Source organism: Aplysia californica, unplaced genomic scaffold, assembly GCF_000002075.1.
Source record: "Aplysia californica isolate F4 #8 unplaced genomic scaffold, AplCal3.0 scaffold00082, whole genome shotgun sequence".
In the NCBI taxonomy this organism is placed as follows: Eukaryota; Metazoa; Mollusca; class Gastropoda; order Aplysiida; family Aplysiidae; genus Aplysia; species Aplysia californica.
In genome coordinates, this window is record NW_004797352.1 from 620997 (window position 1) to 636371 (window position 15375).

Consider the following 15375-nt stretch of genomic DNA (forward strand, 5'->3'; position numbering starts at 1 on the left):
TCTAGACCATGCAATGTTATGGCAGCCCCCCACCCCCCCACCCTGTAAAAACTTTGTTGCAAAGCGCGCTCACCATAGGCGCCTAAATGAAATGCCAAACACCAGTCTCCCACTGTTCCTATAGTAGAGAGTAGGCCCAATTCTCTACGTTGCTCTTAATTTTGTTCCAAATTGAGCCAAATGGTGCACATCTCAGTGAACCAGGATTACATTAGAGTGCAGCAATGTATTTTAGTGCAACGCACAAGTCTATGCTAGCATACGACTCCTAGCCTTTGGTTTGCTTTAGTTTCAAAGTTTATAATCAAAGCCATCTCTATTCTCAAGAAAGCATGTCATATAAATGCAGTTTCTTAATTTTTCAACTTTTGAATCATATGTTTTCTGCTTGCCTTGCCTGTGCTTAGGTATATTTCGCTGAGGGAGACATACGGATACTCAGGATAGCACAATAAAGGAAAACAATCCAGACTTTTTTCATATCTTTACTCTGACTTCGACGGGCATAAAAAGTTTGTTTTCATGTAAGACTCTTGACTGGATCCTCTTTTCCAATTAATTGGCTGGTCACTAGAACTTTGTTGGTCTGGGATCTATTACGCTAGCTGATGTCAGTCTATGGAAAGAAAAATTTATTACACTCATTATGGTAGCAGACCATGATTCATCTTTCTTGTGAAATCGCCAGTTGTAATCACTCGCTGAAACTCATGAATACAATTTGGCAATTTCACTGTAGGATAAATTATGATCTACCACCACAATTCATGTAATAAATTATTAATACATCACTCAATGATGATCGGTCTCAGATACTAGAAGTGGGGTTATAAATTTGGCTGTAATTGACAGAGAAACAACTTCAATGGTTGACAGTGAACAAGCTAAAAATGACTATAATTTGAAGAGCCAGAAAAAAATCAGCCTTTCTACCCCACTTAATAATAATAAATAATAAATTGCATTTATATATAGCGCATTTCCACAAAGAAGTGCTTAATGCGCTGTACAATAATACAAAGAACATACGCAGCACACAGCTCCTATCGTAATCCTTTTTCTCTCTCACTCTTTCTCTCTCTCTCTCTCTCTCTCTCTCTCTCTCTCTCTCTCTCTCCAGTACATCTTTGAGTAAAGACAATCCCACAAAGCTTACCCAGACACCCTCGCACACATTGGTGAATTCGCACAGTCATAAATTCTTACAGAACAGAGAGGTAACAATTTGACAGGGCATTCGAAAGGCTGAAAAGCCTTTCTTTTCCTTTACTTCATGCACAAGAATTCGTGCTATGTCTGTATTGTCTTAAATCTATCTGTACTAAGCCTATTACAACTGCAAAATACTAACATATACAGGAATTGATAAGAGTTACTCCATTTGATGTCCATGATTTTCACAACAGTTTGGAGCTTTGATTTACATTCAAGGTCACAACACTAATAAATTTGATTGTGTGTGCGTGAGTGGGAGTAAATCTGAGTGCCCATTTTTATGAGTTCCCATTGGTGCAAAGGTTTAAAAAAAAAATTGAAAAGAGCCACTTGCCGTTCAAAGTATAATAAACACTTGCAATCTGTACAATCAAGAGGTGCAGTTTGACAATGTTTGTAATAAAAACTTATATTTCTCTGATGTCTTCCCATCATCCCATCTGTTTTGAAGTGGACAACTTTGATATCCACATACAGACATCATAGAGCATGAGCTGTTAGGTCAGTCATTTTTATCACAGTGGGGCATGGCGTAGATGATACTGGGTCAAATCCCCGATGGGGTGTTCTTGTACTAGAGTTGTTTGAAAATTTTCAAAGTTATTCGTCTATTTGGCTTGGTCTCATCAAAGACGGACACTTCGCAGGTCACACCTCTTAAATAGTCTTAGAGCATTGAAAGGGACAAATGCTGATAATCTCATCCAGGTTAAGGTGAATTAGAACCAAATGTGAGACACTGAGGTGGAATCAGGTGCTTGTTGAAATATAAGGAAGACGAAGAATACAAACTTTTTCTGTATGTCAGGCAATTTTTAAAATCATTTTTGTTTTGTTTTGAGCCCAACACATTTTATGTCCATTTAAAAATGTATTTAAAGCTTGATTTTACTGAAAAACATTGTTAAAAGGCACCAAAAAAATGTAAATTTGTAGTTTTCAAGGACATCACAACATTAGAAGTAACCGAACTTTGGTGGTTATTATTATTATCTTGCTAATACTACCTCTGCCATGAGGAGACCCTCACCTTCAATTGCAAATATTTTGACTTCTCTTCAAGATACCTGGGTATTTTAAAAAAAAATCAAAACAAAAGCAAATGAATAGGCTTCCAGATTGTACCAATAACTCCCTAGGCCTAAAAATTAATGAGCGCCTGATTCCACCATGTCATGACACAGATTCCTGTGGGATAAACTTGAAGCCTCTGCCAGGCACCTGTATCTACTAAAGCAGTTAACACTCAGGTAAGAAGAAAGTAATCACAAACAAGGAAAGCGAACTGTTAGTAATAAGTAATTACTAGATTCATAGTTTTCAAAACTTAGCAATCTTTTGCCTCACCTGCACCTCTGCATTGCCTCCCCATCGTTTCAAGCACGCATGGAACAAGGATTTGTTGCCAAGATTTCCAGAAGAACTCACTGCAAAATCTCCAGGCTGGATACCACCTTGATATCTGTAATCAAAACTTACAAATATCATAATAAAAAAAACCATACACATAATTCAGATTCTTAAAAATTATTTTCTTTATTTCTAAAGTTGATTTAAGCCTCAAGAGTAGACAACATGAAAACCTATGTTGATCAGGTTTGACCATTATAAGCCACACAACTGCTCAGATTCCAGTTAAGAGGAGTCAAGTTTAAATCCTATCTGGCCACAAACTTTGACTAAACATATTCCATGGGGACAGTCTTGGATCTATTTTACTTTGAGACATTTTCAGTTTTTCTGCAACTCTCTGCTTGTATCTAGCCAGCACTTTGAGAAGTAGGCCCTAATTGTAATTGATAATTGCCAAGGTCCTGTTCCCCTATCAACACATTTGAGATAATTTAAGATCATTTAAGAGGTGGGCTGCTTTGACTGAACTTGCCTGCAAGGGCCAGCCCTAGAAATGAGGTATACGACATCCAGCCAGACAGACACAGACTAAATACAAATCTTCCAACAAGGGAATTGAGCTCATGTTTACAGAAGGCAATGGCAAAGAGTCTAACTTATACCACAGATGCCATTTTTAGAAGCTTTATTAAAAAAATTAACATCCCACTATACTGAAGATAGTGCAAGGCTGTATGGTTCAAGGTTACCTGGTACCCGAGGGGGAAAAAAGTTTAAAATCCCTACACTAGTCAGGCGATTTTTCCAATTGTTCTTCATTTTGTGAAGAAAATGAAAATTCAACGGTATACTTTATAGAAAAATGTCATTGTTTCCATTACCAAAGAGTAACAAATTGCAGAAAAAAGAGAAAAGATACATCTATTCGTCCTGTTATGTATCAAATCTTGCCATGTGCTTTACATTTCAGCATATGGTCCTCCATGACAAGAGACTAGCCTGAATCTTGTGCAGTGTGTACAGGGAGACATAAACTGGTGATAGTCATGTACTGCACAAAACAGTAAAGAACAGTAACCGAAAACAAAACCACAAAGAAACTAAAAGATCATTCTCCTTCGCCAGACTTGGTGTCTTGGGAACATTAATACATGAATAGGCCTACTTAAAAAAAAATTGGATAGTAGCACAAAACAACTGAGGAATAATACAAGAAATGGAAAACAGTAAAAGCTCAAAAGTTAAGTAGGACAGATAAATGAATACACAATGAGCAAATGATGAGCATCAAGAGATGAAAACCTTGTCTAACACTTGCTAGCACTCATGGCTGTGTCCTATAATAGGTAAAGTGTGGTGTAAGCGCACCTTTGGACATGTAGAGTGAACGCACCTTTGGAATAGTCATTGTGACGTAGGCCTAACGGACACCTCACACAACTTCCGGTAAGGCGTAAGGAACTAACTGCCACTCGCTAGCTGGAGCTGAGAGAAGCAACATCGGCTAATCGAGATCTACTAGAACACCATTAGGTGGGGCTCCACCAACATCTCCAAGTTCTGGATCTATTTCAAGACTCAACAAGTAGGCCTAAGTCATAACATAACATGGTGTTTGAACGGCGCAGAGATACAGACAATACGAATCCATGTGCAAATATTGTAATCGGAATGTAGATTCTAGATCTAGATTTAGATCGAGACTCACGTGAAATTTAATACTAGTCTGTAGGCCAATGACTCTAGATCTAGTCACCTGAATCTTCAACCGATTGAAACTAGTCAACCAAGCCTCAATATGGAAGGGACAAAATCCAAATTTCATGCTCAAATACAGCCGCCTCAAAAATTAAACATTAGTGAAGAAAGTGCTTTGCAATCAAACTTGAGAAAGTTTTCGAGAGCATGGAAGAATTATGAGATTGCTTCAAACTTGATCAAAAAGTCAAAACAGTTTAGGTGTGCAGTCTTGTTGACAGTTATTATAGGGGAAGATGCGATGGACAAATTTGATGGATTTAAGTTTAGTTCCAAAGAGGAACAGGATGACATCAATACAGTACTAAAGAAGTTTGAGGAATTTTGCATGGGAACAACTCATGAGGCATTCAAGTCATACCGCTTTCATGTCAGAGTACAAGAACCGAATGAATCCATTGATGCCTATGTTGCGGAACTAAGAAAATTGGGAAGAGGGTGCAACTTTGAAGCATTTGAAGATCGCATGATTCGTGACAGAATTTTAGTTGGCTGCAAGACTGACCACGTGAGAGAAAAGTTGTTGGAAGACCCCAAATTAGATCTCAAGAAGGCAATAGACATAGCAAGACCCTATGAGGAAAGTCAAGTCAAGCTAAATGAAATGAAAGAATTAGCAGTCGCCAGAGTTATGCCGAAGAACAGAAAGAAATCGTTTCCAGAAGAAAAAAAAGAAGCAGTTTTCAAGTGATAAAAGGTCACAATATCCAAAGGATAGAAAACAACAGTCTTCCAAAAGGAAATGCACAAGGTGTGCATATGATTCACATAAAAATAACCAAGATTGTCCAGCATTAAGCCAGTTTTCTACTCATCTAGATCTCTCACAGATACAGAGACTAGGTAGGCACAGATTGAAAAGGAGGCTTTGGCTATGACATGGTGTGAAAAATTTTCAGAATTTTTAGTGGGCCTCCCGAAGTATGTAATTGAGACAGACCACAAACAAATACTGTCGCTGATGAAAGCAAAAGACTTGGATTTCCTTACTCCAAGAATACAGAGATTCAGGGTGAGGATGTTGAGATTTACTTACGACATGGAATATGTTGTTGGCAAGGACCTAGTCACGGCAGACTCCTTATCCAGGTCTCCTTTAAAAAACAATAAAGTAGAAGAGGAAACACTTGAAGTCAGTACAATTTTTCAGTCGATCCCCATGTCAGATGAAAGATTGGAGGAAGTTCGACGTGCACAGCACAGCGACAAGGAATGCTGAGAGGCAATTCATTTCACCCAAGGCCATTGGCCTCAAAGGACGCAGGGAATATTAAAATTATACTATGCAGAGCGTCATTGTTTGGCGGTGGAGCAAGGGATTCTCTTGCACGGATGCAGGTTGGTAATGCCATCATCACTGGGGCAAGACACGCTTCAGAGTATCCACCAGGGACAACAAGGTATAGTCAAGGGTAGGGCTGAGCACACACCTGTATTTGGTGGCCAGGAATGTAGAAGGATATTGAAACTCTGGTGAGCAACTGCCCTGAGTGTGAAAAAAACCCAGAGTATTGCCTCCTCAACCAGTAATACCAACTCCAAAACCAGATCACCCTTGGGAAAAAGTAGGAAGTAGCATGGAAAACATTATCTGCTGGTGGTGGATTATTATTCCAGATGGATTGAGATTTCACACCTTACTTCTTTTACCTCCAAGTGTGTTATCAACAGTTTCAAGGCTATCTTTGCAAGAAAGGGTATTCTCAGGACAGTACTTACTGACAATGGGACGCAATATACTTCAGCAGCGTTTTGTAACTTAGTTTTCTATTATGGATTCAAACATGTTACAAGTAGCCCTCATCAGCAGTCGGCTAATGGAGAAGCGGAGAGAGCAGTTCAAACAATTAAAAACATGCTCAAGAAAGAACAGGACTCTCTTCTGGCCCTTTTGAATTACAGAGCCACACCTTTGGCCCAGGGACAGAGTCCAGCTGAACTGCTGATGAACCGGAAACTCCGAGTACCATCCTTGCAGGAAGGACAGAACGATACAGAATTCCGGAGGAAAGATGCTATGATAAAAAGAAAGATCAAGGAGAATTTTGATAGCAGGCATAGAGTGAAAAATCTACCAGGGTTAAAACCAGGACAGTCGATTTGGCTTAAGACTCCAAGGCTGGAGGAAGATAAAGTTATTCCAAGATCTGTATACGTCCAAACTTCTTCTGGACATGTTACATGGAGGAACCGACAACAGGTTAGAATAAGATAGGATAAACATCTGTCTGTACCTCCTACTATACCCAGAGGTAGTAACAATTTACCAATGTTAGGACAACCTCAAACCGAGCCAGGGATGATTCAAATTGATCCTGCTAGTAGCCTTTCAAATGAGTCGGAGACAAAGCCAGTTGTCACTAGAAGTGGAAGACTGGTCAAGCAGAGAGAAATATTGGATTTATGGTGCTCTCTCTTCCTTGTGTATATATCAGACGCTGTATATATAGTTGTTTTTTTTGTTCCTGGTAGGAAAACTAATTTGTTATAGTTGTCGCCCTAAGAGTTGGTTTAGATATTTTGAGCTTTGGCTCTTTCAAGTTGTCAATTCCTCATTATAAAGAGGAGGAGATGTGGTGTAAGCGCACCTTTGGACATGTAGAGTGAACGCACCTTTGGAATAGTTATTGTGACATTGGCCTAATGGACACCTCACGTAACTTCCGACAAGGCACAAGAAACTAACTGCCACTCGCTAGCTGGAGCTGAGAGAAGCAACATCGGCTAATCGAGATCTACTAGAACACCATTAGGTGGGGCCCCACCAACATCTGTAAGTTTTGGATCTACTTCAAGACTCAAGACTCAACAAGTTAGTCATAACATAACATAAAGAAACTGATTCTGCAGACAGAAAACAAGTACCAAACACTGGTCAGGTTATGAGTGCAGAGAAAACAGCCATTTAGCAACTGAAGGTAAAAAGATGGTTCTGTGTATTCAAATGAAATATATGAAATAGTTCACAGAGTGGAAATATTACATAATGGTAGAAGCAAGGAAACCTTTGTTCGAGCTCATCCTGAACAGCTTGTCCACCTCGCTCAAGGACCAGCTTTGAAATTCTCCCCTTGCACAGGTCCAGGCTTTTGTCTACTGTTGTCACAATCACATCCGACTGAAAAGACAAAAATTGACATAATAAACTAAACTTCCTTTCAACTATCTTCAACGTCAAAGTGCTAAAGCACCTACCTACAGCAGCCAACACTCTTCAGCAAAAGACTCACACTACTTTAAATTGGCTCTTGGTCACACAATTCATTCCTGCTTACCATTTCAGTCTCCTGTGGGACGTATATCATTGCAGCCTTTAAGGCACATGTAAACATCACTTACATATTTCATCTCTACCAATAGTCAGACACTAATTTGCAGCTGGGTCAACGGAGAAAAATAGGGCTAGGTACTTTTCCTTATAACCTTGATGAGCTGGTGGTTCAAAGAAAGGAACAGTTATGTCCTGACTTTAGGGATGTGTATCCAAAGGCTTGCCAGCCCCTTGCTAAGGGTACACAATGTTAGAAGGCTCTCCCTTCAAATCTCATTGCCGCACCGAGCCCACCCCTTTTCATGACACATGTATTGCTGATGCCTGGTAAGCCGTTAGTGTTTTGGGATATAAGAGGGAGGCAGCATGCTTTTGATCTTCTCCCTTCCAGTCACTTCACTAGGCGGAAAAACCCATTCCACACGATGGTGGATGTTCTTTAAAATTTTACGCACCAAATAGGTCTCAGTGCCACAAAACAGGAGAGGGAGAAGCCATACAGAAGACTAACAGATATGTATTCTAATGGATAAAATGGAAAAATAAATATCGAACATGTTATATTTGACCTTGACAATTAAAATATATTTATCTCAAACTAAATGGGGGAAAACAGTTCCAAAAGTAGTTTTTTAATCAAAACTTTTAAAGTAAGAACTAGTATTTATCAAACTTCTATTGCTCTTCACGATAAATTTGCTGCTTTGCTTTAAAGACAATTTGAAAGAGTAGCTGAGGTAGTCAAAAATTATATTTTTCTCCTGAATATTACGGTTTTACACACCCATTTTAAATTGGCAGTGTAAAACGTAAGGGATGAACAGGTGTTCCCATATCTTGGCCAACAGAAGCTTGCAACTATTGTCTGCAATTGGGATATTCTTTTTGAGAGAAATGGGACCATCCTTTTCTTATGCAAAATCAAAATTATTAGATAGCAAAGTTTGTTTAAAAATGAACAATGGATTCCATGACCACGACAAAAAGAAAGATATTGAATGCAACGTCTGAAGAAAACATGGACAGGAAGATGTGATCTCTCTGTGGGTGGCATAAGTCTAAAAAATTCAAAGTCCACTGATGGGAGGAAAGGCAACAAAAAGTAGGAGAGTAGTATCAGAGAAAGGGTGTCTGCGTAGCCAAAGAGAAGGCTATAATAATCTTGATAACAACTTCATTGATTCGGCTTATACTGAGCTTTTAAGTGTAAGCCATAATAATCTTTTCTATCTGATCAGTTTAAGAATTTCCATTTTCCGGCACAAAAGTAAAGCAGTATTTATACCAAGAAAATTCTTAACTCATTATAAAATACTGCCTCAGCTCAATAGCAGAAGCACAGTCCACTCTACTTTGGTACAAGGATGCCTTGTCACAATATAAATGAGGGAGATAAATAATTCTCTGTTAGAAATTGGCTCTCATCAAGTTCCCAGAAAAGGAACAACTGACAGTATTCAAGATAATTGCAAGACAGTTTCACATCAGTTATGAGATATTGACATCTAGAGCTGGTCATCACATTTTTGGGTTGCAATAACTCAATTTTGGTGAGCAGAAGAAATGTTTTTCAAAATTGAAAATAGTGGAATATTTCCCCCCAAAAATTTGGCAAACAAAGTATTTACAGAGAACTTATTAAAGTTAAAAGTATTGTAAAGAAGAGAAATGCACCTTTATCTGAGCAAAAAGTCAGATAAAGATTATGCCATGGGTATATCATATTCATAGATTCACAGCACTGAACAAAATCAAACTCAAAGGACAACATGCACTAGAGCCCACCTTCTCATCTAAGATTTGTCCACTCTTGACGGCAACATCAATATGGCCAAACTTCACAATCCCACTTGGGTATGACTGATGATCAACTCCTGCTGCTCCCCTAGAAGCACCACTTGAGTCTAGGGAACATACATGATGTGTTCTTCTAAGATGATGAAGACATGACTACATTCAGGTATCGAGTTAATAGAAGTAGTGCTTGTATTGTGGGTAGATCAAAACATGATTTGTTCAATAACATCTTTTGTTTTTATTGGTAAAAAATCTAAGTAGATGTTAATGTCGGGTCTCAGGACCCTTTTAACTCTTTCCTGACGTATTGCCGATATATCGGCAATGATGGGCCGCCTCAGTTTTGTTTTGCTTTAACATGGTCCATCATTAATAAGGACTTATTATTGCTACTAGAAAACTTGGAACGGATTTAGGAAACGATAATATATTTTTCTTTAAAATTAGGGAACGAAAATGTCTAGTTTCTCTTTGTCAAAGAGTCAGTTTGACAATAAACGAGGGAATTCATTCCTGCAGTTTTGCATCATCTGAACGATGTCACTGGACTCATTACAAATATAGCTCAAACAAAAATTGGAATATTGCTTTCAAGTAAAAAGCAGTGCAGTCAGAAATGTGTGAACTATGCTCCTGGCTGAGTGAGAATAGATAGCTATGCTGATTTGTTTTCACATGTTTGGTGAGTGTATTTACCCCCCCCCCCCATCAGAATTTACTTTTTTCATCACCATCACCCATTTTAATCATTGTTATGCACGCTTGTGTTCAAATTTTATCTTTGTGTTATGTCTGAATATATTCCTAATTCAATTTCCTTCAATTTGATATATTACATGTTACCTTTTGAGTGATGGCTATGCTTATATGAAGTTATTTTGTACATCACCTGAATAGCCAAATTGAGTAAAATAATTTTTTACGTATAGACCCGCCAAAAACTAAGTCAAGAAAGAGTTAAATGATATAAGCAAAAAAAATTATCCTGCACAAAAATTTCACTTCAATATTAAGAGCATTTTGCAACCCTGTTCTCAGTTGGCAAAAATTGTTGGAGATGTTTCACATCTCTGTCGACTCTTGAGGGTAGGCTGCATTGACCATTCAAGGAATATACTGCCATCAAAGGATCGAACACATGTCCTTTGAGCGCAACGTAAAAAAGAATGTAATCATTAAAAAGCAGGCACAGGTTTCATTCTCAACAACTTCCCATTCATTACTTAATTTGGTACTACAAAAGTAAAATGGAATGAAATTTTTATTAAGAGTGATTTCGAATCAGTTTGAACGAAGCACGGCGACGAATACACTTTATTATTTTTTTTCCAGGACAATGAATCAGTAAAGGAATTAAAAACATAAAAGCTATATATAGGCCTATATAACTACAGGAACAAAAACGAACAATAGGTCAAACTTTTTAACCCAGATGGATTTAATCAAAGGTCAGAATTAAAGTATAAGAACCAAACAAAAAATCAAATAGATGGAGAAAAAAAGTGTACTTAAAAATGCTGGGTCAAATAACTTTGAAAGTCTTTGCACTTAACGCTGAATCCAAATTGTTTAAGGGAGGACATAAAAGACCTCAATGATTATAACACAAACTGAACAAATTGAACATGGAATGACCAAGAAAAGTTGAAAAAAATCTTCAAACTAATCGAACAGGACTAAAGTTACAAACTTTTCTACACTGATTATTAAAAAAAATGCAGGAACAATGTGATTAGTAGTACATGTTTATGGTCAACTTTAAAAAAAGGAATTACACGTTGCAGATAACGCAGGTTACATGAACACTAGTAATCACCTGTCCCGTCTTTTGGTACACCTGCTATGGTAGATATATCAGTTTTCAGAATGACTTTGCAGCGTTTCAACAAAATATCAATGATGCTCCCTCTCTGGTCACATACATAAAGGTGTTCTACACCCTCCACCTTCTGGAAGGATCGGAATAAGCAGCTCCCAAAAATTGTGGCATTAAAGTTGAAGAATCCTGTTTAAAAAAAACAATTCATGATTCAAGACAAACACAATGAAATAGTTTTAGATAAAGGACAATCCTTCACATAATTTCAATGGGCTCCTAATAATTATGACATTTTCTTCTTCACTTTCGGAAACAGATAAAAATCAAAAGACATGTAACCTGATAATCACTCTAGAATGCTAATCAACTGTTGCTAATACCAGACAACCTATAAAACAAAGAGTGAATTAACATGTAATGAACTCACATCTAAATGTGCTCTACTGCTGCAGAAGTTCATAAAAATATGAATGCTTACACAGCGGCATTTCATAGCTTGGTGTTTTTCCACATCTTTAACCCATGATGATGAAAAGATATACCGTGTATTCTCACTGTTAGATGGATTAAGAAAATGAGTGCAAGGAAGTGCACACACAGACTTGGAGGTGTATGAAAATGAGTAGAGGAAGGAAGAGAGAGGGAGTTTTCTAATTTAGAAAAAGAAAGACAAGGAGGTAGGTTTTCTGCTACACCTAGAGTCACACTGCCTTACAGTAAATCATACATGGTCTGACAGCAGAATTTAAACAAATAAATATCCATAGTTAAAAAAAAATATGTTTAAACCCAATTAAAAAACAGGAGAAATCTGATTTTATCAGAGTACTTGGCAAGTCTACAGAAGTCACTGTGAACACTGAAAACTTTTCAACTTAACTGAAGAAACAAGACAACTGGGCAGCAAAAATTATAATGTATTAGGACAAACCGTATATTACTTGATCAAAAGAAGTTTTGGTCTGCTTTCAGTTAACTTGTTTTAAACATAAAAAAGCCCTGACAAAACTAATAAATTTGGGGGTTTTTTTTACCGTACGGTTGTTCAGGCAAACTTAGTAGTGGTCAGTTTGACCACTCTGACACTGCCTGGCTGGTAATTATGCCCACTCCACTGGCAGATCTGCTCCACATGGTAGATCTAAATCCTACAAACTGACTCAGATTTTAAAATAAAGTATCCTCCATATCCATTCCATTAACCAATGAGTTCAAAATATCAAATAAAAGTGTAGAATCTCCTCTATAACTTGCAGTTCGAGCCGTGCTTCTATTTTTTCCATTATTTTTGGTATACTCTTAAAATATCTCTATAAGTAAGTAGTGCATGACTGGCATTCTTTAATGTAAAAGCTTACGAAAACTACAGTAGTCTCCACCTACGACACCATCTCTTATGATCCCGCTTCACTTAAGATCCCGATAATTTAAAAAGTCAGAATTTTTACAGCACAATAGTCATCCCCAAGATCCCGTTATGAAGAGCTATACTCCACTGAGATCCCACATTCCAGATCATAATTTTCTGAAGTGAAACCTGGGATGAGCAGCTGATCAACAAAGTAGCAAAAATTTACAATCATTGTATTGGCCATTGTGTAAAAGATCTTCCGCTCTTGTGAATGTGATTACATCTCAGTTGTAAATCTCAATGAGTGGGTACAATGTTTGCGGGAGACTTGCTTACACTGGGGTTTTATCGCATCAAAGTGCAACACATTGGCTTTCCACAAACATCACATTCACATTTGAACTTACCGCATAAACTTACATCACACATTGGGTAGTGAAAATGGTGAAATAGTATAGGTTTATCAACACTTTTAGATTATTTAAGAGGCGGAACCTCCGAGTTAAACGTTTATCTCCAAAAAGACAGGCCAAAAGGGAAACTTGAGTAAAGTGCCTTTCCCAATAAGACAACATCGGACCAAGCTGGGGCTCGAAACCCTAATCCCGCAATCTCACGAACACCGGTCCGGTAGCCTAACTAGGCTACTGACGCCACCACCAGTGGCGGCTCGTGGTTTATAGAACTGACCGGCCGTCATTCACATAGATTTTTCTCCCTCTCCCCCCACTCCCTTCCTTCACAACACACACACACATACTCTCTCTCTCTCCTCGTTTTATACCCCTACTTTCTCCATCCCCACACCCCTCCCCAACTCACACATACCACTGTAAACATTATACTGAGATTAATATAGAAACTGACTCTGATCGGCAAAGAAAAAGAAACACTTCTATGCTAGAAAACAAACTGAAAGTGAGAAGCAATAAACTGCTGGTCCTGGCCTCCAGTAGGCTACTTTAACTAAAGACTCTTTCTTTCTACACCCCTACACAAAATATCGACGCGCACTCGACCCGTATATAATATAGTAAGAACTGTCCAGTATGATGACAAAAAGTCAATTGATACTGTACCAATGATGCAGTCCCATGCAGATCAAATCTGCAATCAGATACTATACAAAGTTGGACAAAGTTAGAACACAACAGTTTCCGAACTTTATATAATCAAACGTTCTTCATCGCACTTCTCAGTTCTCAGAACACTGTTGTAACAAAGTGGGGAAGTGTGTCAAATGCTAATTATAGGACTTGGTGTCTAGCTGGGGTGACGGTGGAAAAGGGGAGGGAAAGGAGGGGGTAGGCCTACTGTTTTCGGCCAAGACTCTGACAGCTGAGTGCCTATCACTCCTCGTTATAATTCTTCCTATATCTTAACTAGACGATTCCTCTTTTCACTGGCAAGACTCATATCGGCCAGGTATGTTATTAGTGGGAAGAAAGCGATGAATAAATACCATGTGATGTCAAGGGACATGACTCTTATCTTTACTGTGGGAACTAGATAATTAGGGGAGTAGCACGCCCTTGGATGACGTCAAGAGCTTGGCGCGAAAAATAGAGATCGTCGGAGAGACTCATGGAGATAGTCAGTCGAACTCAGGACCACGACGAGACAACACCTATCTTGGACGGGGGCCCCCTGACAGACCCGACGCACCGGACCACCAGGTAACTTTACAATACCAAACAGGAACTATAAGTGGCTAAAAATTCAATAAAAACAATAAAAGATTAGTGCCAAGCAGACAATAAATGTTCTGATAATAGACAAAGGCTGAATGATAAATATATGTATAGCTGATAAAATAATACATGTGTCTGTGCTGCTCAAGACAGTCTCATTCTTAACTTTGTAAGCAAAACAGAGGCCAATTTGGCAATTAAGGGATACTCTATTCGCTCTGAGGGCAGTCGATGGATTTGCCCAGCAGGCTAACACCATCGCTGAGCACGCCATGTTTGGCTTGGCCTTGTATGAGGTTCCGCGACGTGACGGCGTGACGAGTGACGATTTAAAGTCACGAGCCGGCGCAATAAACAAAGGTGAAAGAATGAGGCTCTGTCGTGACAAAACAGCAGTGAATCCCACATGTCTATTTGAGAGCCTTCAAATCAGCAAGGTGCTTTTTGAATGTTGATACATGTTTGTTTGGATTTACTTAAAAGAGAATGAAAATCATCATCAGCTATAAATCTCTTGTCAACAGTCCAGCTGACAAAAATTTGACCAGTTAACAAACCGCCCCTGGCCACCACATAGGGCCTACAACAAAGCTACATCAGATGGGATCACATTGAACTGTGAACTCATCCCTGCTTTTGTTTCTCTTACTAAGGAACTCATCTTTCAGCTCTTCACCTGGATTTAGTCGATAGATTCAGTCTATAGCCATTCTAGAAGTTTTATTGTGACTGTGAGTGACTTTTAAAATTGGATTCTACATTTTTTAGAGAAGGCATTATCGTTGCCAGGCTCACTGTGTGACAAAATTTTTTCATATTAATTTTCTAAACATATAATTATATAAATGTGAGTCATCATAGTGAAATCAGGTGCTTGTTAAAATAATAAAATCCAAGAAATCAGCATTTTTCCGCCTGTATTCCAATTTTTACAAAATTTTTGGTCTTTTTGCTCAACACTTTTCATCTGTCCCCGTCGGATTATGCGATTGTGCGGCCGCGTTTTTTGGCATAATTCTGGATACCCCGCGTTTTTTCACGTTTTTTAATAATAAAAAAAAAATAATTTAACGCCTTGCCATGTGACTAAAGGGAAGTAATCACAGTCTCATTTAAATGA

The 15375-nt window shown here is 38.3% G+C and overlaps 1 protein-coding gene across 4 annotated transcripts in view; it reads right to left on the reverse strand.

The window, feature by feature from the left end:
• The window catches only part of LOC101848576 (protein mono-ADP-ribosyltransferase PARP14), an 89780-nt gene that overhangs the window by 49870 nt on the left and 24535 nt on the right, over positions 1-15375 (reverse strand). For 3 of the 4 annotated variants that reach the window (XM_005094453.3, XM_013080346.2, XM_013080347.2), the window contains 4 exons: positions 11211-11399; positions 9383-9501; positions 7332-7444; positions 2563-2677 (listed from right to left, as the gene is read on the reverse strand). In XM_005094453.3, coding sequence (XP_005094510.1) covers positions 2563-2677; positions 7332-7444; positions 9383-9501; positions 11211-11399 — 536 coding nt within the window. The remainder of the gene's footprint in view (positions 1-2562; positions 2678-7331; positions 7445-9382; positions 9502-11210; positions 11400-15375) is intronic. The other variant, XM_035968780.1, reaches the window with a different exon arrangement.